The sequence below is a fragment of the Oncorhynchus mykiss genome, chromosome 17 (assembly GCF_013265735.2).
Source record: "Oncorhynchus mykiss isolate Arlee chromosome 17, USDA_OmykA_1.1, whole genome shotgun sequence".
Lineage (NCBI taxonomy): Eukaryota > Metazoa > Chordata > Actinopteri > Salmoniformes > Salmonidae > Oncorhynchus > Oncorhynchus mykiss.
Genome location: NC_048581.1, coordinates 77,779,193 through 77,805,670, shown reverse-complemented (window position 1 = coordinate 77,805,670; position 26,478 = coordinate 77,779,193). Strand labels below are relative to the sequence as shown.

Sequence of the window (26,478 nt, the reverse complement as noted above, 5' to 3'; positions counted from 1 at the left end):
CCTGACATCTGACAGTGAGTCATCTATTGGAATATTGTTAACCTGAATATTTACAGTCTGATATTAAATCAAGAACTGTATTTTTGACCGTGACTTTTGAGGACAATAATATTTCTTCAAGGTATTGTAGGTGGTTATTTATTGGAGATATATACTGCTGCAGACTCAGACCTATTGGATAGTGTGATGGTATTGCTAAAAGAGATCATGAGAACACATTTAATTAGAAAAATAACCTGGAAAAATTGTCCTGCATTTATCATTAGAGATATCTCAATTGTACTTAAAGATTAAAAGTGATTCTGCAATAACTTGAAGAGATTATGTGAGGCCCTCGAGCAACAATCATCTCTAGCGTCTTCCCACCTTGATTGCCTGACAGTTAAAATGCTTCCCTTTGTGTCTGAACACAAACGCCCATGCTCTTTTGATCACTTTCACATTGTGATTGTACTGTTAAGATAGAGCACTAAGATAGTATTCTCCAGTCTAGCTCTGTCAATGCAGTCTGTTACCAGGTATTTTCGTAGTCTACGGAAGCTTTCTCATCTGCTGTCTGAGAACAATCGGATTATAGCCGTGGAGAATATCATCAGACATCCTTGAAGGCATGACAACTCGATCTGTCATGTACTTAAGTAGATCTGAGGGAGAGATGCTAAAGTCCTGAATGAATAATGGCAAAGTGTGGCCTGAGAAAATCCCACTTCTCAGAGAGATTCAGAGGAAATCATAATGTCTTTGATGTAGTTGCAAATGTTATCTTTGCATTGCAAATACCTCCTAATTTGCTTATGGAGATTTGGCAGCCGCAGGTAGAAGCTAACTAGGCCCACGTTGCTCTTTTGCAATAATCTCATAATTCGATTCAAGATTTCATCTTGATTGGCTCATAGATTTTAACTCGGACTTCAATTCAGGAGAGACGTACAGTATGTTTGGAAAGTCCCTTGTCTCCATTGAATCAATATTTCTTCCCCATTTCTACCTGTCTCTTTCCTTGAACCATTTTCCCCACTTGCATGAAATTACCAACATTTAAGTAGCATGCTTTGCCAAAGAACCATACAGTTGGTTTCTCTCCTTGTCACAAGAGTGACAGAGTTAGGGCTCCTCTAATAGCTGTTCTCCTCCCTCTCTCTTCCCCCTCCACCCCTCTTCTGGTGGGAAACGCTCGGCCCCCCATCAGGTGGTGGGCAAGGAGCTAGTAAACAGCTTCTCTGTAGAGGGCTTCGTCCAGAAGACTGTGGTGACTTCCCCAGAGGTTTCCCTTCTCTTCCTCCTCCTTTGTCTTCTAATGTCTGCCTTGTAACATACTGACTGCACTGTAGTTGGCCATTTATCTGTAATGAAACTGTGGCCTGGTACCATTTTATAGACATACTGCACACTCAGCTACAGCTGATATCTCTTGCATCCTGTTTTATTTGATCTGCTGAAGTCATTGTGTTTGAGAAAATCTTTAAGAAATGCAATAACCCACATATATGCCTACATTTGGATGCAAATGTACACATTTCTATGTATGATTGCAGCAATTGTGGCGGAATAGATTGAGAGGAATGTAGAGGTTCTATTTGTACTATAAAAACACATTACTGTACTGTAGCTGTTAACCTAAATGATGTTACAGTTCAGTTGCTGCCTCTAACTGTGTTTAATCTGTATCAACATGTAGGGCTCTGAGGAGTGGGTATTGATTGAGAAACAAAATACTAATCAACACGACTATAACTGGAAGGCAGAAGAACAGAACGAAGCTTCCACCTCGCCTCCCCCATTATTCCCTGATTCCTCTTGGGAAAGAAAGAAAGAATTGGAAAAAGACATAGAAGTGGCCAAGATGATTCATATCGAGGTTACAGGGGAGGATGGCCAAGAAATGATAACAGATATTGATAACTTTCCATTGTCCAAAGCCACAAGGGAAGCCCAGGATGAATGTTCTGAACCGCGGTTGACTAGCAACAGCCGGTTCGTGGTGGAATTAGCTGAAACCACAGAATCTTCTCAACAGGATTCACAGTGGAAAGTACCTCCAGCAGAACACTCTGGTGCAAAGAATGACATATTCCCAGTGTCAGACCCAGTCTCAACCCAAGCCCCAGACCCAGTCCCATTCCGAGACTCTAAGAAGGATCATCAACCCAACAGACACAGAAAAAAGAAGAGACCTAATAGTTTAAACCTGGGATTGTCAACAGAATTCATCTATGAGAAAGAGGGTGATGTCTCAAACGCTGAAGAAGACAACGGGGGATCAGACTGGGAGGATAGTCCAACAGAGAAGACAAAGGTGGGACAAATAGATCACCCTGTGTCCAGAGAGGAGCCAGACGACCAGTGTTGGGTGACGAGTCCACTGATGAAAGATGATGAGAGATCACCAGAGGCAAAATGGAAGGAGACAGTGGTGTCTGCATATGAAGATAAGAAGAAGGAGCACAATACATCAATAGGAGAAGACAAGGCGACTCAGGGAAGTGTTGTGGATGATCATGCAATGTGTGATGGAAGAGACCAGGTTAAGCACTTCATCACTGAGGTCCAGCCAGCAGACGAAGGGCTGGGCTCTGTCAATGGTCCTGGGAAAACAGAATGTGATAGTTTAGCAGAACAGGTTAGAGAACCGGTTAAAGGGTTTCATCTCACAGAGAGGTGCATGACTGACAATAGAGAACACTTAGAAGAGGTCAAGTTGAGGGAGGTCAAGACACACAAGAGACAAGCCAGTAACTCTGGGGGGGAGGAAGTGGAAGGCCTCACGTCAGAGGTCAGGGGTCAGAGAAGGTCTTTACAGAGACTATCAGGCAGCAGTCAGTCAGAAATCACCAGGATCGTTCCGCTCAAACCTGAAAGGTCAAAGAGCTTAGCATGCAAAGATGAGCAGGACAGAGAGAGTCAGGAGTCAGAGACTGAGCTGAGTGGTGTTTTTAGAAGAGAGTACAGATGGTCAGGGGGTTCATCAGAGGGACCTTCAGACATCAACTGGAACAATGAGTCCACCTTCTATCAAACACCCACCCTGCCTACGTCATTCATCTCAACCAACGTTAGTCCAGCAAGACGGACCCACTCCCCGACTACCACACACAGAGACGCCCCACAGGAACAGGGCAGCTTCTGGGGTCTGGAAGGCTTGGCAAGAGTCGAGGCTAAAACTGAAGAGCTGGTTCAGCAACAGAGCAGCGCTGCTTGTGATGATCACTTTCAGACGTCATTCATCTCAACCAATGCTAGTTCAGCAAGACGGACCCACTCCCCGACTACCACACACAGAGACGCCCCACAGGAACAGGGCAGCTTCTGGGGTCTGGAAGGCTTGGCAAGAGTCGAGGCTAAAACTGAAGAGCTGGTTCATCAACAGAGCAGTGCTGCTTGTGATGATCCCTTTCAGGCTGCTAGAGAAGCCATAGAGAGTCATCAGTTTCTCAGCTTCAAGGTTTCAGCCTCAGCGCTCCCTAGGACAGCTCCTCCTGCCCCTCCAGTTAAAACACAGAAGGCCAGAGAGTCTGGACTCATACTCCGGAACATCAACCGCAATGTTAGCAGGGAGCCTGGCCTGGATGCAACCAAGAAGAGACACTCGGTAACTCTGCTTGCCATCTGCTTTTCAGTCATTTGGAAACAAAAAGCATCGCATGAGCTTCAGACAGAGTCGCACACTCCCATTTTCTTATTTTCCTGTTTTCATTGACTTGAATATACATACATGTAACTCTACGTGCCTGTATATGAAGAAGGGGGGTGGAGTTTTACTTTTGACACACTTGTTTTGGCTGTGTCTGATTGGCTGATTCAGCCAACAATGCATTTTGTCTGCTATGAGTTTGGACCCTCTCCCTTTCGGCCTCTCCATTTATCCCCCCTCCTCCTCTCTGCCTCTCTGCCTCCCTGCCTCCCTCCACCCTTATTTGCATACTTCACAGCAAACCGGAAACACAACTGCTTGTAAATCTGTAGCAATCACTACAGAGCTGTGGTAGAGATTGTCAAAAAGACAAAAACAACTTTTCATGCTTTGGCTCATGTCATCTATCCCCCCTCTCTTCACAGGGCGGCGCACAATTGGCCAAGCGTCGTCCGGGTTAGGGTTTGGCCCGGGGTTGGCCATCATTCTAAATAAGAATTTGTTCTTAACTGACTTTCCTAGTTAAATAAAGGTTAAATAAATCATAAAAAAGCATTTCAACCGTGATTTTCCTTCCAATTATCCCTGTAGCAAGTCTCCTCTTTTGCAGAGGGTTGCAAGGAAACAAAGGGTTTTGCATATTGCCATGGAGATTTTTTTTGCACTTCTCTTCCATGCTGTTTCCAAGCTGACATGTGGAGGAAGGCATGGACTTCAGACATGGTTTCATACATGTTTTACAGCTCAATTGACTGTGACAGGATCCGTGTGAGGAAATGAAGGAAGTGTGTCATTATCTCCCATAAAGGCACTATATGCTACAGATATGCTCATCCGTCAAATGCCGACCATTCATCTCCTGACGTCATGGATACTTGTTATAACAAGTCACATATGATACCAACTCAGTAGTTTGCGTAATGTCATGTAGATTAGAAAATAGTTTGTCATTTGACATGTGATTTCAAATGATCAACTTCATTAACATGAAATTGAATGACATGAGCATTGAGCTAAATGTGGCTTACAGTACCTTATTGGGGGATGATTATTTAAAAAACAGATCAAATGCTTTACAAGGATCACACGTTGGATGCTATAATGCTTTCTTGTAAAGCAAAGAACCCACACAGACTGTGAAGAAAGAGGCAGGAAACAAGCTGTCCAACAGCAATGCCCAGGCTGCTGTACCTACACAGACAGACCAGCTATCAGTAAGAGATGTCGCCACGTTCATGTTGCAGGTCGTGTTATTCTGAGCTTGCACGTATTTGGCAGTGAAATCCTTTAACATTAGGCTTCGGACCTGACAGCTTAAATAATTTTCAGTCTTTCATCTGCGTCTAGGTCATGGACACATTGGCACGACCAGGTATGGAAAGAGGTGTGAGATCACTTTGTGAGCTGCCCCACCCAAAAAGTGAAAAACAGCATGTGAGAGCACCATCCGTTCTGTATACTGGTTGTGCAAAAACAGAATGGGCTTCCAAACATGTCATTAAATCATAGTACAGCTGCTTACTTTTACCTCCAAAACCGCCTTTGATGTCATTGAAACCAAACCCCATTCTTTGGCCATTTGAACATTTGAGCCTCATAAAAAAATTCAGTCTGTGTGGTTTGCAGCATTCTCTGATTCTGTCCTTGGCCAATGATTGGCTTTTGCGATGCTGCTGTGGCTCCTCTATACTACCATATCTTACAACCTGTCCATAATACATTCTGTATGACACTCTAGTTTTTACTAATTCAAACCAGGATAACTGGCTTTACCTGGTGGGTTCTTCAGGGTTTTGCTCATTTCGAATAGAAGGCAGTGAAATCAGGAAATAAACTAAAATTACAATTCAATGGCATTTATTTTCAATTACTTCTCAATAAATGGAAAAGTAAAAGCTATTTATTTCAAAAGGTTTTACATTTCTGAATTTTAAATTCAAACCACTTCCTGAATTGACTACCTTCAATTTGAATTGAGCCAAACCCTTGGGTTAATTTCTCTTGTCCAAACTGGTAGTAAGCTTACTTGTTTTCTGTACTCATGAAATAATGGAAGGGGGAGGGGACTCCCCATCTGTGTTAGAACCGTATTGTAGTGTTGTTCTTATGGTCTGTTAGTAGAAACCCAGTCTCTCTACTGATGTTTACATTCTTAGAAATAAAGGTGCTATATAGAACTTAAAAAACTTCTTCGGGCTGTCCCAATAGGAGAACCCTTTGAAGAACCCTTTTTGGTTCCAGGCAGAACCGTGTTGGGTTCCATCCAGAACCCTTTCCACACAGGGTTTTACATGGAACCCAAAAGGGGTTCTACTTGGAACCAGAATATGTTATCCTTGGGGGACAGCCCTTTTAGAACCTTTTTTTCTAAGATCGTTGTAGTCTGTCTCTCCAGCTTGGACTAACCTCTGGCTGTTCTCTCTGTTCCTATGCTCTCTCTGTTCCTCTGCTTTCTCTCTTCCTCTGCTCTCTCTCTTCCTCTGCTCTCTCTCTTCCTCTGCTCTCTCTCTTCCTCTGCTTTCTCTCTTCCTCTGCTCTCTCTCTTCCTCTGCTCTCTCTCTTCCTCTGCTTTCGCTGTTCCTCTGCTCTCTCTCTTCCTCTGCTCTCTCTCTTCCTCTGCTCTCTCTCTTCCTCTGCTTTCTCTCTTCCTCTGCTCTCTCTCTTCCTCTGCTCTCTCTCTTCCTCTGCTCTCCCTTTGCAGGAGCCACTCTCCACTCCTGTCATCTATGAAGATACAGTAGATGATGCCAAGGTCACTTTACATAATGAATTTAACCATATGACTCCCCACGTTCCCACTTTTGCACTGCTCTCTCTTGTGATAGTACAGTCTCCCTACAGTCATCCTTGGGTATCTCTATGCATGCTGCCTAATAACAGAGGCTGAACCGTGACTATGCCACAGGCGTTTACCCTCCACTAAATTCCTGCCTGTAAGGCTTCCCCATTCATCTCCTCTCTTCTCCATATAGGTCAATACTATGTGTAATAAATTGCGTGCCCGGAGAAGATAACGTTTTTATGGTCTTGTATGCATGTATAACATGTACTGTATAATGGCCTTGAGCAAAGATCCTGCATGAATACTTCTACACACCCCCAGGAGACATATTTACTTCCAGAGGATCATTTGTCTCCTGTCATCATCATCATCATCATCATCTTCACCCCTTTCATGGCCACTCCCTGCCCTGAGCAACTAGACTGCTAGACTGGCCCTGTGTTGTGACAGCCATCTTTGTGTAATCCCCTCTCTCACCCAGAGGGAACCCTGGGAGAGGAGGCCTCGGCCGGGCTCCGCCTCGGAGGACCACGAGCGTGACACTGTGGTCTGCATGAAAGAGACCCACCTGGGCATCGAGAGGAAGTGCTCCAGCATGACGGTCAGCTCCACGTCCAGCCTGGAGGCTGAGGTGGACTTCACCGTCATCATGGACCTCCATACGGGCGTGGAGGAGTTCTCCAAGAGCATGTCTAAGCTGGGGGAGCGGCTGCCCGAGGTGGGCCGGGACGACTTTGAGGAGACATCCAGGTTCTTTTCAGCCCGTCTCATGGTCTCCCATGACATGTCCCCTGTAGAGGAGATGCCTCCTGTGCACAATGAGGTAGACACAGACATACTGTACCGCATCCCTGATCATTGCAACTCTTTGCTTCTAAAGGCCGGAACTGCCACCTTTTCTGTTGGACCATTTTCAGTTACCATTTTGGTTACTTTTTTGTCAATGTTTTAACTTTCAGGTTATACAATTATACAATAACTGTATCCATTTGCTTCTGATGTTTTTTATTTTTATTTTACTATGGTTTATCCATGTTTTTTAAATTAATTTTCCTACGGTTTATCCATGTTTTTTAAATTAATTTTCCTATGGTTTATCCATGTTTTTTAAATTAATTTTCCTATGGGTTATCCATGTTTTTAAAATTCATTTTCCTATGGTTTATCCATGTTTTTTAAATTCATTTTCCTATGGGTTATCCATGTTTTTAAAATTCATTTTCCTATGGTTTATCCATGTTTTTAAAATGGATTTTCCTATGGTTTATCCAAGTTCTTTATTCATTTTCCTATGCTTTATCCATGTTTTTTATTCATTTTCCTATGGTTTATCCATTTGCTTCTGCTGTTTTTTTGCTTTAGATTATTGTGCAATTTGTATGTTTCCTTGTATTTTCCCTTCCATTGTCAATAATGCTTTCTTTACTGAATGTTTGGTCTAAGTTATATAAGTAAGTTATATACAATCACCACTTGATACAGTAGTATGGGCATACTTGTATTGTTTCATTGTCTGTTTGAAAAGTATTGTAATCTTTGAATAATACAGTGCCTTGCGAAAGTATTCGGCCCCCTTGAACTTTGCAACCTTTTGCCACATTTCAGGCTTCAAACATAAAGATATAAAACTGTATTTTTTTTGTGAAGAATCAACAACAAGTGGGACACAATCATGAAGTGGAACGACATTTATTGGATATTTCAAACTTTTTTAACAAATCAAAAACTGAAAAATTGGGCGTGCAAAATTATTCAGCCCCCTTAAGGTAATACTTTGTAGTGCCACCTTTTGCTGCGATTACAGCTGTAAGTCGCTTGGGGTATGTCTCTATCAGTTTTGCACATCGAGAGACTGAATTTTTTTCCCATTCCTCCTTGCAAAACAGCTCGAGCTCAGTGAGGTTGGATGGAGAGCATTTGTGAACAGCAGTTTTCAGTTCTTTCCACAGATTCTCGATTGGATTCAGGTCTGGACTTTGACTTGGCCATTCTAACACCTGGATATGTTTATTTTTGAACTATTCCATTGTAGATTTTGCTTTATGTTTTGGATCATTGTCTTGTTGGAAGACAAATCTCCGTCCCAGTCTCAGGTCTTTTGCAGACTCCATCAGGTTTTCTTCCAGAATGGTCCTGTATTTGGCTCCATCCATCTTCCCATCAATTTTAACCTTTCTGATCTCCCCATCCCGGATCCGGGTTCGTGAATACAGACTCAAGCTCATTACCATAACGCAACGTTAACTATTCATGAAAATCGCAAATTAAATGAAATAAATATGCTAGCTCTCAAGCTTAGCCTTTTGTTAACAACACTGTCATCTCAGATTTTCAAAATATGCTTCTCAACCATTGCAAAACAAGCATTTGTGTAACAGTATTGATGGCTAACGTAGCATTTAGCATTAGCATTCAGCTGGCAACATTTACACAAAAAAACAGAAAAGCATTCAAAAAAATCATTTACCTTTGAAGAACTTCAGATGTTTTCAATGAGGAGACTCTCAGATAGCAAATGTTCAGTTTTTCCTGAAAGATTATTTGTTTAGGACAAATCGCTCCGTTTTCTGCGTCACGTTTAGCTATGAAAAAACCCCTGTATCCAGGATTGTGTAAATCTATCAGCAAGCTCATTAGCATAACACAACGTTAACTATTTATGAAAATCGCAAATATAATGAAATAAATATGCCATCTCTCAAGCTTAGCCTTTTGTAAACAACACTGTCATCTCAGATTTTCAAAATATGCTTCTCAACCATAGGAAAACAATCATTTGTGTAAAAGTAGCTAGCTAGAGTTAGCATTTCGCGTTAGCATTTAGCGTTAGCATTAGCGTTAGCATCCAGCACGCAACATTAACAAAAACATAAAAGCCTTCAAATAAAATCATTTACCTTTGAAGAACTTCTGATGTTTTCAATGAGGATACTCTCAGTTAGATAGCAGATGCTCAGTTTTTCCAAAAAGATTCCTTGTGTATTAGAAATAGCTCCGTTTTATACATCACATTTGGCTACCAAAAAAAATCCATAAATTCAGTCCTCAAAACGCAAACTTTTTTCCAAATTAACTCCATAATATCGACTGAAAACATGGCAAACGTTGTTTAGAATCAATCCTCAAGGTGTTTTTCACATATCTCTTCATTGATACATCGTTCTTGGAAACATGCTTTCTCTCCTGAATCCCAGGAGAAAATGCCTGCACCTGAAGATTACGCACAAATTTAGACAAAGGACACCGGGCGGACCTCTGGAAAATGTAGTCTCTTATGGCCAATCTTCCAATGATATGCCTACAAATACGTCACAATGCTGCTAAGACCTTGGGCGAACGACAGAAAGTGTAGGCTCATTCCTTGCGCAATCACAGCCATATAAGGAGAGAATGGAAAACAGAGCTTCAGAAATTCTGCTAATTCCTGGGTGATGCATCATCTTGGTTTCGCCTGTAGAATGAGTTCTGGGGCACTTACAGACAAAATCTTTGCAGATTCTGAAACTTCAGAGTGTTTTCTTTCCAAAACTGTCAAGAATATGCATAGTCGAGCATCTTTTCGTGACAAAATATCGCGCTTAAAACGGGAACGTTTTTTATCCAAAAATGAAATAGCGCCCCTAGAGCTCTAAGAGGTTAACCATCTTCCCTGTCCCTGCTGAAGAAAAGCAGGCCCAAACCATGATGCTGCCACCACCATGTTTGACAGTGGGGATGGTGTGTTCAGGGTGATGAGCTGTGTTGCTTTTATGCCAAACATAACGTTTTGCATTGTTGCCAAAAAGTTCAATTTTGGTTTTATCTGACCAGAGCACCTTCTTCCACATGTTTGGTGTGTATCCCAGGTGGCTTGTGGCAAACTTTAAACAACATTTTTTATGGATATCTTTAAGAAATGGCTTTCTTCTTGCCACTCTTCCATAAAGGCCAGATTTGTGCAATATACGACTGATTGTTGTCTTATGGACAGAGTCTCCCACCTCAGCTGTAGATCTCTGCAGTTCATCCAGAGTGATCATGGGCCTCTTGGCTGCATCTCTGATCAGTCTTCTCCTTGTATGAGCTGAAAGTTTAGAGGGATGGCCAGGTCTTGGTAGATTTGCAGTGGTCTGATACTCCTTCCATTTCAATATTATCGCTTGCACAGTGCTCCTTGGGATGTTTAAAGCTTGGGAAATATTTTTGTATCCAAATCCGGCTTTAAACTTCTTCACAACAGTATCTCGGACCTGCCTGGTGTGTTCCTTGTTCTTCATGATGCTCTCTGCGCTTTTAACGGACCTCTGGGTCTATCACAGTGCAGGTGCATTTATACGGAGACTTGATTACACACAGGTGGATTGTATTTATCATCATTAGTCATTTAGGTCAACATTGGATCATTCAGAGATCCTCACTGAACTTCTGGAGAGAGTTTGCTGCACTGAAAGTAAAGGGGCTGAATAATTTTGCACGCCCAATATTTCAGTTTTTGATTTGTTAAAAAAGTTTGAAATATCCAATAAATGTCGTTCCACTTCATGATTGTGTCCCACTTGTTGTTGATTCTTCACAAAAAAATACAGTTTTATATCTTTACGTTTGAAGCCTGAAATGTGGCAGAAGGTCGCAAAGTTCAAGGCGGCCGAATACTTTCGCAAGGCACTGTAAATGTATTGTAATTGACCTAAGGATAAGCATTTTCAGTATCATGAAGCCAGCACGTATTTTACAGAATATACCGTACTCAGACATCTGTTTTGACCATGTCAATTAGATCATCTGATGAATGTTCATGTGTCTCATTCAGCAACCCAAAATGCTTCCCATTATTGACCCCCAACACATTTTTGGGGTCAATTTCAGGCCATTTGTTGACAGTTGTTTTACTGTCAGGGAATATTGAAGAAGTTAGACCAGAGACATTCTATTGTTCTCTATTTACGTAGTCTCACTGTACCTTTCTGTCTCACCCTGCTGCAGCCCCCAGTAGCCAGGAAAGACCCCAGTGCTGTTAGCACTGCCCAGATGCTGAGGGAGGCCGACGCCAAGATGGAGACACACACCAATGGGTCAGAGGTCACCAGCACCAACATCATGGACATGTCAGAGCAGGTATACTACATCAGGCTATGCCTATGGACTCACATCTGTCCCCTGTGTTTGGTAGATGATTCAGCCTGGTACAGTAGTCTCATCTGTTTGTGCTCCAGCCAAGTCCTCTGCCAACAAACATGACAGAGGAGTTGGCTAAAGCACAAACAGATCTACTTTCAGTGCAGTACTAGTGCATACTAATAAGGGTGCATACTAATAAGGGTGCATACTACTGAAGGTGCAAACTAATGATCAAATGTCGCAGAGGGGTCTAAATTGTTTGAACAAAACATGTCTGAAATGATCTTGAGCAGGAAATGAAAACATTTAGTGAATAAGACAACAGTAGGACCATTATCTAGTCATTTTGACCCCATCAATCTGCCATTTAGTTTGGTATTTTCGTCGTTTAAAAAGGAGTAGCCTATATCCATTTATGTATACATCCGGCCGTGGCAGGCGCCAGAGCAAATCAGTTTTTTTCACGGCACCTGTTCAGTGCAGGTGTAGGTTCAGGTTGAGAATCAGAAGAAAACTCATCAGAGATGTCATCATAATTCATTTATTCCACATCATTGGAGTCATTTTCATTCAAAATGGTATGTACTCTATCAGTCTGTTCTGGCCTACTTGGAAAACACATTCAGAGCTTGCGTAATTTACAATGGCAAAAAGACCATGGACAACGCTAACGAGTGCATCCATTCGTCTCGGTCTTCTTGCCATTTGTAAATTATGCAAGCTCTCAATGTGTACTCCAAGTAGGCCAGAGTAGACTGATAGAGTACATACCATTTTGAGATTATAATTAGAATAGATCAATACAATATAATGGCCCGCACAATAAGTGATTAGATAATTGTGCGTCATTGCTTCCCCAACTCTTCCATTCTCCATTATCATACTTTAGCCTACTTCATTTATTTCATCTGTTATTATATGTGTGGAATTAGTTTCAGTATAGTTTAGGTTGAAGGTGCAGCAGGTAGCCTAGTGGTTAGAGTGTTGGACTAGTAACCGAAAGGTTGCAAGATCGAATCCCTGAGCTGACAAGGTAAATAGCTGTCGTTCTGCCCCTGAACAAGGCAGTTAACCCACTGTTCCTAGGTCGTCATTGTAAATAAGAATTTGTTCTTAACTGACTTGCCTAGTTAAATAAAGGTAAAATAGTTTAGGTTCACTTTCTAGGAAATTATCGGGTTGATTTTCAAATGGGCACGGCATCTTCAGCTATCGGGGGAAGGAGGGGCAACGGGGAAAACAATATTAAAAATTAGATGTCCACCTAAAACTGTCCATATCACCAGTTCTATTTGTGATTTTAAGATTATAATAACGACATTGTTGAAATAGCGCCCCCCCCCCTGTCTTACAATTTGTAGCCTGATGTATCTGATGCGGTCTGGCAAAAAGAGAATGTCATGCCATATTCTTCTAGTCCAGACAGCATCAGATATATGGGCTACACATACTGAAACAGAGAAGTGCTGTTTCATTTGTTCGGATGCTTTGTTGGACAATGATGGGTCTTTCTGTTGGCTCCGGGTCTTATTTGAATATTTGAATATTTTATTTACAGTGGGGCAAAAAAGTATTTAGTCAGCCACCAATTGTGCAAGTTCTCCCACTTAAAAAGATGAGAGAGGCCTGTAATTTTCATCATAGGTACACTTCAACTATGATGGACAAAATTATTTTTAATGAATTTATTTGCAAATTATGGTGGAAAATAAGTATTTGATTATAAGATTTCTGGCTCTCACAGACCTGTAACTTCTTCTTTAAGAGGCTCCTCTGTCCTCCACTCGTTACCAGTATTAATGGCACCTGTTTGAACTTGTTATCAGTATAAAAGACACCTGTCCACAACCTCAAACAGTCACACTCCAAACTCCACTATGGCCAAGACCAAAGAGCTGTCAAAGGACACCAGAAACAAAATTGTAGACCTGCACCAGGCTGGGAAGACTGAATCTACAATAGGTAAGCAGCTTGGTTTGAAGAAATCAACTGTTGGAGCAATTATTAGGAATTGGAAGACATACAAGACCACTGATAATCTCCCTCGATCTGGGGCTCCACGCAAGATCTCACCCCGTGTGGTCAAAATGATCACAAGAACGGGGAGCAAAAATCCCAGAATCACACGGGGGGACCTAGTGAATGACCTGCAGAGAGCTGGGACCAAAGGAACAAAGCCTACCATCAGTAACACACTACGCCGCCAGGGACACAAATCCTGCAGTGCCAGACGTGTCCCCCTGCCTAAGCCAGTACATGTCCAGGCCCGTCTGAAGTTTGCTAGAGAGCATTTGGATGATCCAGAAGAAGATTGGGAGAATGTCATATGGTCAGATGAAACCAAAATATAACTTTTTGGTAAAAACTCAACTCGTCGTGTTTGGAGGACGAAGAATGCTGAGTTGCATCCAAAGAACACCATACCTACTGTGAAGCATGGGGGTGGAAACATCATGCTTTGGGGCTGTTATTCTGCAAAGGGACCAGGATGACTGATCCATGGAAAGGAAAGAATGAATGGGGCCATGTATCGTGATCTTTTGAGTGAAAACCTCCTTCCATCAGCAAGGGCATTGAAGATGAAACGTGGCTGGGTCTTTCAGCATGACAATGATCCACACACCGCCCGGGCAACGAACGTGTTGCCCAGCAACAGCCCCAAAACATCACTGCTCTAGAGGAGATCTGCATGGAGGAATGGGCCAAAATACCAGCAACAGTGTGTGAAAACCTCTGTCATTGCCAACAAAGGGTATATAACAAAGTATTGAGATAAACTTTTGTTATTGACCAAATACTTATTTTCCACCATAATTTGCAAATAAATTCATAAAAAATCCTACAATGTGATTTTCTGGATTTTTTTTCTCATTTTGTCTGTCATACTTGAAGTGTACCTATGATGAAAATTACAGGCCTCTCTCATCTTTTTAAGTGGGAGAACTAAATACTGGCTGACTAAATACTTTTTTGCCCCACTGTATATGGGCACGGAGGTATGGCAGGGCGGGCCAGGAGGTATGCTAGGGCAGGCCCCCTAAGGCCTGTACTAAACGCCGGCCCTGAGTCTATGGTATAGCCTAATATATATTAGCCTTATTCTCTTCATATCTCTGCAGATCTTGATTAGACTGAGTGCCTTATTCTCACAACCACAATGACATAATTGCATCATTATGGAGGGATTAAAGTATTGACAGGAAATTAACGAGAATGATGAAAGAATGCGGGAGTTCCATTTCTCTACAGTCTGAGTAAGAAGCTGTGGCAGCCCCAACAGGTGCCTGATTAAATTGTAATTAGTGCCTCTCTGGTGTGTCATTCATCTAATGATGAGGATGAGCTGTGTCAGTGATCTGGAGAGGGTGCCTTTGAAGTGGAAACTCAAGTCAACATTTTTACCTCTCAGTGAAAGACATGCTAAGCATGGAAATAGAATGTCTAGAATAGGTGGATAGTCTAATAGATAACAGATGGATATTTATATAGTGTAGAGCCTCTTGGGCAGATGTGCTCTTGATTTGTAGTAAGCCACGACGTGTGTGTGTGTGTGTGTGTGTGTGTGTGTGTGTGTGTGTGTGTGTGTGTGTGTGTGCGCAGCAAATGGAGACTGACGTCAACTGTAATGACACTAAGGTCTCCAGCAGCACTGACGTGGCTCAGCCACCAGAGGGAGTCCTGGTATGTGTCAGTCTCTCTTGACAACAGCTGAAAGGCTGAAGGCTATGCTATGCTTGCTCTGGCTGCAGTCTGATTTTCTGCTGTACATGCTCACCCCTTCTCTCTGAACCGCACACTCATTAACTCCCTGATGGATTTGACTGGAGCTGGATTGGTGTAATTATTGTGCTCATGGGGGATAAGGGTTTAGAGAATCTCTCTAATCTGCCATTACAGGTTTTGCATGTGCAAATTATGGGCTGCAAGTTTAGAGAGTATATTTAACCAGATTGTGGCCAGATTGTTTCGTTTTCTGCCTTGATATGATATTGCCTCAAAATATTTGCATGCACATCCTTTTAAAATAAGCTTGTTAAAATTAAGACTTCTCCCATATTCTCAACCATGCAGAGCTCTTTAGTTTATATCATACTGCTACCCTATAATTGGCTTGTGTTGTCTATGATACTTAAAGGGGCAATCTGCAGTTGCGACATTCATTTTTGGACTTATATATTAATGACATGTACCCATTGATTCTTGAAGAATGTAACTTATAAATGCCTCATGAGCTTAGTTCAACTGTCGTACCCCACCAGAACCCCAAATATAAGTTTGTTTTACTCCAATGTTGGTAAATAAAGTAAATGTAAACAAACACTATATAGCCTCAAAACATGGTTAAAACGATCATGTTCATATCATGCATCCAATGCTCTGTCTATGGATTTGAGAGTGGTTACATTTCTCCAGCTCCATCCATCAGCTTTTTCCTAAACAGAACCAAGGCAGAACACTTTGGTATTGTTCAGCTGCTGATTGCCACTTTAATGTTTCAATTAACTCCAATTTGTATCACAGTGCCAGCAAACATGCTGTTTTGATAATGGCAGGACGATCTGTTGAGTTGAACTTCACTAGTTGGTACATAACCATGTTGATACCATACTTCTGTAGGGCGGCAGGTAGCCTATCGGTTAAGAACGTTGGGCCAGTAACCGAATTCCCGAGCCGACTAGGTCAGAAATCTGTCGTTGTGCCCTTGAGCAAGGCACATAAATCTAATTGCTCCTGTAAATCGCTCTGTATAAGAGCGTCTGCTAAAATTGAAAATGTAAGTGGTCATGCTACACTTTTGCTTGGCTGCCTATTGGTTTATAACTTGCTTATAGGTTCATCCTAATACCTTGCTTCTGATTCCCTACGGTCAGGTTGAGGACTGTATGTCCCCATATGGACACATTGCTCTTCTACCTGATCAGTTTAATCTGTATGAACATGATGACTTCATCCCTTCATCCATGTGACATTTCCTCTCCTCCCTCTCTTCATCCCAAAACCAGAACCAGGGAGTTGGCAGTAGGAAGGAGGCTCCTCTCCCTAGTAAAGAAAATTGCTCCCCTGTAAGTACCTAGTTCACCTCACCATCCATTCCCTCCCCTCACTCAATAGACTGACTATTACTGTCCTACAGTATGGCAGAGCACAGCATGGCCCCAATGTAGCTATTGATTTATTGAGAGAGAGGTGGGAAAATATGCAGTTGTATTTTGGCTGGACTAGAACCAGCAACATCGTTTTTGTGTGTCTGTGTCTGTTCCTGAATTAAATTGGGAATTCAGATGTGGGGAGCCCTATTTGGAGGGGTAAGGGTTTAGTCAGGGTTCAACATAAAGCTAGGGTTAGATTATACCAAGATGTGTATGTTTAGTGTTATATCTGGCCTATGCCATGTCCCTCACTGTATTGCAGTGTATTTTGTTGTACGCGAAGCAAATATCTGTGTAAATCAGACATGAAAGAAATATCGAATATAATCTAAGATTAGAGTTATGACTAGGGTTAGGGTTGAGCTAGGTTGTAGACATGAAGCTAGCGTTAGGCCGGGTTAGCGTTAGGGTTTTGGCTAGGGTTAGGGTAATGTTTATTGCTGTAAGTACAATGTATTACCGTTTTAAGGTTAGTGTTTGGGGTTTGTACTCTTATCCTTTCTATTCTACTCCTCTTTGGACCAGTAAGATGACGGAGCTCAGCCCAGGGTAACTCAGTCCCCCAAAAATGTGTGTGTCAGTGTTTGAAGCAGCTGTGCTTATAATGAAAGTGACCCTTTTTCCTCCTAATGACAATGCTGCAGGTGAAGGCAGGCACCCTGGGGAGAGAGGCTGTAGAGTCCCCCCTGAATGTCACCACTGACAACATCACAACTCAAGTTACCAAGGTAACCCCTCCTGTCTCATTTCCGCCCTTTAAAAATATAAAATAATTGACACTACTGAATATGTAACTTCATTTAAAAAAAACATTTTACCCCCTTTTCTCCCCAATTTCATTGTACTCAATTGTTAGTTGTTACTATCTTGTCTCATCGCTGCAACTCCCCGTACGGGCTCGGGAGAGACGAATGTCGAAATCCATGCGTCCTCTGAAACACAACCCAACCAAGCCGCACTGCTTCTTAACACAGCGCGTATCCAACCCGGAAGCCAGCCGCATCAATGTATTGGAGGAGAGACATTGGTGGATATCCTTGTCTCATCGCGCACTAGCGACCCCTGTGGTAGGCCGGGTGCAGTGCGCGCGAACCAGGTCGCCAGGTGCACGATGAGACGAGGATATCCCTTCCGGCCAAGCCCTCCCTAACCCGGAAGACGCTAGGCCATTTGTGCGTTGACCTCCCGGTCGCGGCCGGCTGCGACAGAGCCTGGGCTCAAACCCAGAGTCTCTGGTGGTACAGCTAACACTGCGATGCAGTGCCCTAGGCCACTGCACCACCTGGGAGGCCTCCCAATTTGGGGCGACCAAATTCACGTAGAAATGTGAGTTATAGATCTATCATTCTACAGTTGAAGTCAGAATTTTACATACACGTAGGTTGGAGTCATTAAAACTAGTTTTTCAACCACTCCACAAATTTCTTGTTTAACAAACTATAGTTTTGGCAAGTCGGTTAGGACATCTACTTTGTGCATTGCACAAGTAATTTTTCCAACAATTGTTTACAGACAGATTAATTCACTGATAATTTCACTGTATCACAATTCCAGTGGGTCAGAAGTTTACATACACTAAGTTGACTGTGCCTTTAAACGACTTGGAAATTTCCAGAAAATTTCCAGAAGCTTTAGAAGCTTCTGATGCGCTAATTGACATGTTTTGAGTTAATTGGAGGTGTACCTGTGGATGTACTTCAACGCCCACCTTCAAACTCAGTGCCTCTTCAATTGACATCATGGGAAAATCAAAAGAAATCATCCAAGACCTCAGAAAAAACATTGTAGACCTCCACAAGTCTGGTTCATCCTTGGGAGCAATTTCTAAATGCCTGAAGGTACCACGTTCATCTGAACAAACAATAGTATGCAAGTATAAACACCATGGGAACACGCAGCCGTCATACCGCTCAGGAAAGAGACGCGTTCTGTCTCCTAGAGATGAACGTACCTTGGTGCAAAAAGTGCAAATCAATCCCGGAACAACAGCAAAGGACCTTGTGAAGATGGTGGAGGAAACAGGTACAAAAGTATCTATATACACAGTAAAACGAGTCCTATATCGACATAACCTGAGTAAGGACCGCCATAAAAAAGCCAGACTACGGTTTTCAACTGCACATGGGGACAAAGATTGTTCTTTTTGGAGAAATGTCCTCTTGTCTGATTAAACAAAAATAGAACTGTTTGGCCATAATGACCATTGTTATGTTTGGAGGAAAAAGGGGGAGGCTTGCAAGCTGAAGAACACCATCCCAACCGTGAAGCACGGGGGTGGCAGCATCATGTTGTGGGGGTGCTTTGCTGCAGGAGGGAATGGTGCACTTCACAAAATAGATGGCATCATGAGGGAGGAAAATTATGTGGATATATTGAAGCAACATCTCAAGACATTAGTCAGGAAGTTAAAGCTTGGTCGCAAATTGATCTTCCAAATGGACACTGACCCCAAGCATACTTCCAAAGTTGTGGCCAAATGGCTTAAGGACAATATAGTCAAGGTATTGGAGTGGCCATCAGAAAGCCCTGACCTCAATCCTAGAGAACATTTGTGGGCAGAACTGAAAAAGTGTTTGCGAGCAAGGAGGCCTACAAACCTGACTCCGTTACACCAGCTCTGTCAGGAGGAATGGGCCAAAATTCACCCAACACATTTGACCCAAGTTAAACAATTTAAAGGCAATGCTACCAAATACTAATTAAGCATATTTAAACTTCTGACCCACTGGGAATGTGATGAAAGAAATAAAAGCTTAAATAAATAAATATCTCCACTATTATTCTGACATTTCACATTCTTAAAATAAAGTGGTGATCCTAACTGACCTAAGACAGGTAATTTTTACTAGGATTAAATGTCAGGAATTGCGAAAAAAGGAGTTGAAATTTATTTGGCTAAGGTGTATGTAAACTTCCAACTTCAACTGTAAAAATATGTCAAAGACACTGTTGTAACGGCTCTCACCAAACCGCAGCGTGGACAGTGTTCATGATTCGTTTATTCAAAAAACACTCAAACAAAAGTGAAAACGAAAGCGCACAGTTGTCAGGCTAAGACACTAAACAGATAACTAGATCCCACAACCTAATGGTGGGAAAAAGTGCTGCCTAAGTATGATCCCCAATCAGAATCTCCCACCCGAGTCACACCCTGACCTAACCAAACACAGAGAATAATAAGGACCTCTAAGGTCAGGGCGTGACAGCTGTAGATCTGTTCTATGTGCGCTATTTCTATGCTTCCCTGTCTCATGCTTTGTTTTTATGTGTTTTACTTTTGGTTTTGTACATCAGCTTCAAACAGCTGGAAATACAATATTTTTGGTTATGGATAAAATACAGTACTAGTCAAAAGATTGAACACACCTACTCATTCAAGGTTTTTTTTTGTGACTATTTTCTACATTGTAGAATAATAGTGAAGACATCGAAACTATGAAATAACACAAGTTGTAAACAAAAAAGTGTTAAACAAATCCAAATATATTTTAGATTTTTCAAAGTTGCCACCCTTTGCCTTGATGACAGCTTTGCACACTTGTGTCATTCTCTCAACCAGCTTCATGAGGAATGCTTTATTAACCAACAGTCTTGAAGGAGTTCCCACATATCCTGAACACTTGTTGGCTGCTTTTCCTTGACTCTGCGGATCAACTCATCCCAAACCATCTCAATTGGGTTGAGGTCGGGTGATTGTGGAGGCCAGGTCATCTGATGCAGCGCTCCATCGCTCTCCTTTTTGGTCAAATAGCCCTTACACAGCCTGGAGGTGTGTTTTTGGTAATTTTCCTGTTGAACAGCAAATGATAGTCCCACTAAGCGCAAACCACATGGGATGGCGTATCGCTGCAGAATGCTGTGGTGGCCATGCTGGTTAAGTGTGCCGTGAAATCTAAATAAATCACTGACAGCGTCACCAGCAATGCACCATCACACCTCCTCCTCCATGCTTCACGGTGGGAATTACACATGTGGAGATCATCCCTTCACCTACTCTGCGTTTCACAAAGACATGGCGGTTGTAACCAAAAATCTCAAATTTGGACTTATCAGACCAAAGGACAGATCTCCACTGGTCTAATGTACATTGCTTGTGTTTCTTGGCCCAAGCAAGTCTCTTCTTATTATTGGTGTCCTTTAGTACTGGTTTCTTTGCAGCAATTCAACCATGAAGGTCCTGATTGCCGCAGTCTCCTCTGAACAGTTGATGTTGAGATGTTTCTGTTACTTGAACTCTGTGAAGCATTTATTTGGGGTACAGTTAACAGTTAACTCTTATGACTCTAGGGGGAGTTTTTTCATTTTTGGAAAAAAAAACGTTCCCGTTTTAAACGGGATATTTTGTCAGAACAAGATGCTAGAATATGCATATAATTGACAGCTTAAGATAGAAAACACTATAACGTTTCCAAAACTGTAAAGATATTGTCTGTGAGTATAACAGAACTGATGTTGAAGGCGAAAGCCTGAGAAAAATCCAATCCGGAAGTGCCCCATATTTTGAAAGCGCTGCGTTCCAATGAGTCCCTATTGAGCTGTGAATGTGCTATCAACCAGCTTACGCTTTCTACGTATTCCCCAAGGTGTCTACAGCCTTGTGACGTAGTTTCACGCATTTATGTTAAAGAATAGCCGTAGGCGGCTACATTGCGCAAGTGGTCACCTGATGCCCCCAGAGAGATTCCCGCGTAATATACAGAGGTAGCCATTACTCCAATCGATCCTACTGAAAAACTAATTGTCCCGATGGATATTAATATTGAATAGATATTTGAAAAACACCTTGAGGATTGATTATAAACAACGTTTGCCATGTTTCTGTCGATATTATGGAGCTAATTTGGAATATTTTTCGCCGTTTTCGTGACTGCAATTTCCGGGCGATTTCTCAGCAAAACATTAGGAACAAACTGAGCTATTTCGCCTACAAAAATAATATTTTTGGAAAAAGGAACATTTGCTATCTAACTGGGAGTCTCGTGAGTGAAAACATCCAAAGCTCATCACAGGTAAACGATTTAATTTGATTGCTTTACTGATTTCTGTGACCAAGTTACCTGCTGCTAGCTGGACAAAATGCTATGCTAGGCTATCAATAAACTTACTCAAATGCTTGTCTAGCTTTGGCTGTAAAGCATATTTTGAAAATCTGAGATGACAGGGTGATTAACAAAAGGCTAAGCTGTGTATCAATATATTTCATTTGTGATTTTCATGAATAGGAATTTTTTCTAAGGATATTTATATCTGTTGTGTTATGCTAATTAGTGTCAGGCGATGATTACGCTCCCGCATGCGGGATGGGGAGTCAGTAGAGGTTTTAATAGCCGATTTCTTAAGGCTGGTAATTCTAATGAACTTATTCTCTGCAGCAGAGGTAACTTTGTGTCTTCTTTTCCTGTGGCGGTCCTCATGAGAGCCAGTTTCATCATAGCACTTGATGGTTTTTGCTACTGCACTTGAAGAAACTTTAAAAGTTCTTGAAATGTTCCGCATTGACTGACCTTCATGTCTTAACGTAATGACGGATTTTCGTTTCTCTTAGCTTATTTGAGCTGTTCTTGCCATAATTTTTTTATATTTAAAAAAATTAAAATATTTCACCTTTATTTAACCAGGTAGGCTAGTTGAGAACAAGTTCTCATTTACAACTGCGACCTGGACAAGATAAAGCATAGCAGTGTGAACAGACAACAACACAGAGTTACACATGGAGTAAACAATAAACAAGTCAATAACACAGTAGAAAAAAAAGAAATAGAAAAAATAGAATCGAAGAGTCTATATACATTGTGTGCAAAAGGCATGAGGAGGTAGGCAAATAATTACAATTTAGCAGATTAACACTGGAGTGATAAATTATCAGATGGTCATAAAAAACAGTATGGGGATTGGGTGGGTAAATTGGGTGGACTATTTACAGATGGACTATGTACAGCTGCAGCGATTGGTTAGCTGCTCAGATAGCAGATGTTTAAAGTTGGTGAGGGAGATAAAAGTCTCCAACTTCAACGATTTTTGCAATTCGTTCCAGTCACAGGCAGCAGAGAACTGGAAGGAAAGGCGGCCAAATGAGTTGTTGGCTTTAGGGATGATCAGTGAGATACACCTGCTGGAGCGCGTGCTACGGGTGGGTGTTGCAATCATGACCAGTGAACTGAGATAAGGCGGAGCTTTATCTAGCATGGACTTGTAGATGACCTGGAGCCGGTGGGTCTGGCGACGAATATGTAGCGATGGCCAGCCGACTAGAGCATACAGGTCGCAGTGGTAGGTGGTATAAGGTGCTTTAGTAACAAAACAGATGGCACTGTGATAAACTGCATCCAGTTTGCTGAGTAGAGTATTGGAAGCTATTTTGTAGATGACATCGCCAAGGATCGGTAGGATAGTCAGTTTTACTAGGGTAAGTTTGGCGGCGTGAGTGAAGGAGGCTTTGTTGCGAAATAAAAAGCCGATTCTAGATTTGATTTTGGATTGGAGATGTTTGATATGAGTCTGGAAGGAGTTTACAGTCTAGCCAGACACCTAGGTACTTATAGATGTCGGAACCATCCAGGATGGTGATGCTAGTCGGGCGTGCGGGTGCAGGCAGCGAACGGTTGAAAAGCTTGCATTTGGTTTTACTAGCGTTTAAGAGCAGTTGGAGGCCAAGGAAGGAGTGTTGTATGGCATTGAAGCTTGTTTGGAGGTTAGATAGCACAGTGTCCTAGGAAGGGCCAGAAGTATACAGAATGGTGTCGTCTGTGTAGAGGTTGATCAGGGAATCGCCCGCAGCAAGAGCAGCATCATTGATATATACAGAGAAAAGAGTCGGCCCTAGAATTGAACCCTGTGGCACCCCCATAGAGACTGCCAGAGGACCGGACAACATGCCCTCCGATTTGACACACTGAATTCTGTCTGCAAGGTAGTTGGTGAACCAGGCAAGGCAGTCATTAAAAAAGTCTGCTGATAAGAATATGGTGATTGACAGAGTCGAAAGCCTTGGCCAGGTCGATGAAGACGGCTGCACAGTACTGTCTTTTATCGATGGCAGTTATGATATCGTTTAGTACCTTTAGCGTGGCTGAGGTGCACCCATGACCGGCTCGGAAACCAGATTGCACAGCGGAGAAGGTACGGTGGGATTCGAGATGGTCAGTGATCTGTTTGTTGACTTGGCTTTCGAAGACCTTAGATAGGCAGGGCAGGATGGATATAGGTCTGTAGCTGGGAGGAGGTGCTCTTGTTCTCCAGGGACTTTACAGTGTCCCAGAACTTTTTGGAGTTAGAGCTACAGGATGCAAATTTCTGCTTGAAAAAGCTGGTCTTTGCTTTCCTGACTTACTGCGTATATTGGTTCCTGACTTCCCTGAACAGTTGCATATAGCGGGGACTATTCGATGGTATTGCAGTCCGCCACAGAATGTTTTTGTGCTGGTCGAGGGCAGTCGGGTCTGGAGTGAACCAGGGGCTATATCTGTTCTTAGTTCTGCATTTTTTTGAACGGAGCATGCTTATCTAAGATGGTGAGGAAGTTACTTTTAAAGAATGATCAGTTATCCTCAACTGACGGGATGAGGTCAATATCCTTCCAGGATACCCGGGCAAGGTCGATTAGAAAGGCCTGCTCGCAGAAGTGTTTGACAGTGATTAGGGGTGGTCGTTTGACTGTGGACCCGTAACGGATACAGGCAATGAGGCAGTGATTGCTGAGATCCTGATTGAAGACAGCAGAGGTGTATTTGGAGGGCAAGTTGGTCAAGAAACGTCTATGAGGGTGCCCTTGTTTACAGATTTAGGGTTGTACCTGCTGGGTTCCTTGATGATTTGTGTGAGATTTAGGGCATCTAGCTTAGATTGTAGGACTGCCGGGGTGTTAAGCATATCCCAGTTTAGGTCACCTAACAGAACAAACTCTGAAGCTAGATGGGGGCGATCAATTCACAAATGGTGTCCAGGGCACAGCTGGGAGCTGAGGGGGGTCGGTAGCAGGCGGCAACAGTGAGAGACTTATTTCTGGAGAGATTCATTTTTAAAATTAGAATATGGACTTGGTCTTTTACCAAATAGAGTTATCTTCTGTATACCACCCCTACCTTGTCACAACACAACTGATTGGCTGAAGCGCATTAAGAAGGAAAGACATTTCACAAATTAACGTTTAACAAGGCACACCTGTTCATTGAAATGCATTCCAGGTGAATGAAGCTGGTTGAGAGAATGCCAAGCGTGTGCAAAGCTCTCATCAAGGCAAAGGGTGGCTACTTTGAAGAATCTTAAATGTAAAACACATTTTGATTTGTTTAACACTTTTTTGGTTACAACATGATTCCATATGTATTATTTCATGGTTTTGATGTCTTCACTATTATTCTACCTGGAATGAGTAGGTGTGTCCAAACTGTTGACTGGTACTGTGTGTCACAGTGGTTTAGATGGTACATTGATTCTCTGCACTACACTAGCAACTGCAATTGAGTGAATTATTAGAGTTTTAGCAACCAATGGCAGAGTGATTTCAGCATAGTGCAACTTTAATAGTCTATTTATACATTATTGAGCTATGACATTAATTATCTGATCTGTAGCTTGATCTGTAGCTGTTGTTGAATGGACGTGTGTGTGTTGTGTTTCAGACAGTGAAAGGTGGCTACTCCGAGACCAGGATTGAAAAAAGGATCATCATCACAGGAGATGACGACGTGGACCAACATCAGGTGAGTCAAAATCAAATCAAAATCTTATTTGTCACATGCGCCAAATACAACAGGTGTTTAACCTTACAGTGAAAGGCTTACTTACAAGCCCTTAACCAACAATGCAGTTTAAAAAAATCCCATAAAAAATAAGAATAAGAAATAAAAGTAACAAATAATTTAGAGCAGCAGTAAAATAAAAATAGCGAGGCTATATACAGGGGGTACCAGTACAGAGTCAATGTGCGGGGGCACCGGTTAGTCAAGGTAATTGAGGTAGTATGTACATGTACAGTTGAAATCGGAAGTTTACATTCACCTTAGCCAAATACATTTAAACTCAGTTTTTCACAATTCCTTACATTTAATCCTAGTAAAAATGCCCTGTTTTAGGTCAGTTAGGATCACCATTTTATTTTAAGAATGTGAAATGTCAGAATAATATTAGAGAGAATGATTTATTTAAGCTTTTATTTCTTTCATCACATTCCCAGTGGGTCAGAAGTTTACATACACTCAATTAGTATTTGGTAGCATTGCCTATAAATTGTTTAACTTGGGCCAAATGTTTCGGGTAGCCTTGACCAAAAAAGTACAATCTTTGTCCCCATGTGCAGATGCAAACCGTAGTCTGGCTTTTTTTTATGGCAGTTTTGGAGCAGTGTCTTCTTCCTTGCTTCCTCCTTGCCTTTCAGGTTATGTCGTTATAGGACTCGTTTTACTGTCGTTATAGATACTTTTGTACCTGTTTCCTCCAGCATCTTCACAAGGTCCTTTTCTGTTGTTCTGGGATTGATTTGCACTTTTTGCACCAAAGTTTGTTCCTCTCTAGGAGACAGAATGCGTCTCCTTCCTGAGCGTTATGACAGCTGCGTGGTCCCATGGTGTTTATACTTGCGTACTATTGTTTGTACAGATGAACGTGGTACCTTCAGGCATTTGGAAATTGCTCCCAAGGATGAACCAGACTTGTGGAGGTCTACAATGTTTTTTTCTGAGGTCTTGGCTGATTTCTTTTGATTTTCCCATGATTTCAAGCAAAGAGGCACTGAGTTTGAAGGTAGGCCTTGAAATACATCCACAGGTACACCTCCAATTAACTCAAATGATGTCAATTAGCCTATCAGAAGCTTCTAA

General features: G+C 42.1%; 1 protein-coding gene across 10 annotated transcripts in view; it reads left to right on the top strand.

Annotated features, from left to right (window-relative positions):
• Positions 1-26,478, top strand: part of LOC110494609 (band 4.1-like protein 1) — a 185,058-nt gene that overhangs the window by 150,788 nt on the left and 7,792 nt on the right. For 5 of the 10 annotated variants that reach the window (XM_036950702.1, XM_036950700.1, XM_036950703.1 and 2 more), the window contains 9 exons: positions 1,190-1,264; positions 1,679-3,589; positions 6,333-6,383; positions 6,895-7,236; positions 11,376-11,507; positions 15,111-15,191; positions 16,508-16,573; positions 17,305-17,388; positions 25,282-25,362. In XM_036950702.1, coding sequence (XP_036806597.1) covers positions 1,190-1,264; positions 1,679-3,589; positions 6,333-6,383; positions 6,895-7,236; positions 11,376-11,507; positions 15,111-15,191; positions 16,508-16,573; positions 17,305-17,388; positions 25,282-25,362 — 2,823 coding nt within the window. The remainder of the gene's footprint in view (positions 1-1,189; positions 1,265-1,678; positions 3,590-6,332; positions 6,384-6,894; positions 7,237-11,375; positions 11,508-15,110; positions 15,192-16,507; positions 16,574-17,304; positions 17,389-25,281; positions 25,363-26,478) is intronic. The other 5 variants (XM_036950701.1, XM_036950706.1, XM_036950705.1 and 2 more) reach the window with 5 other exon arrangements.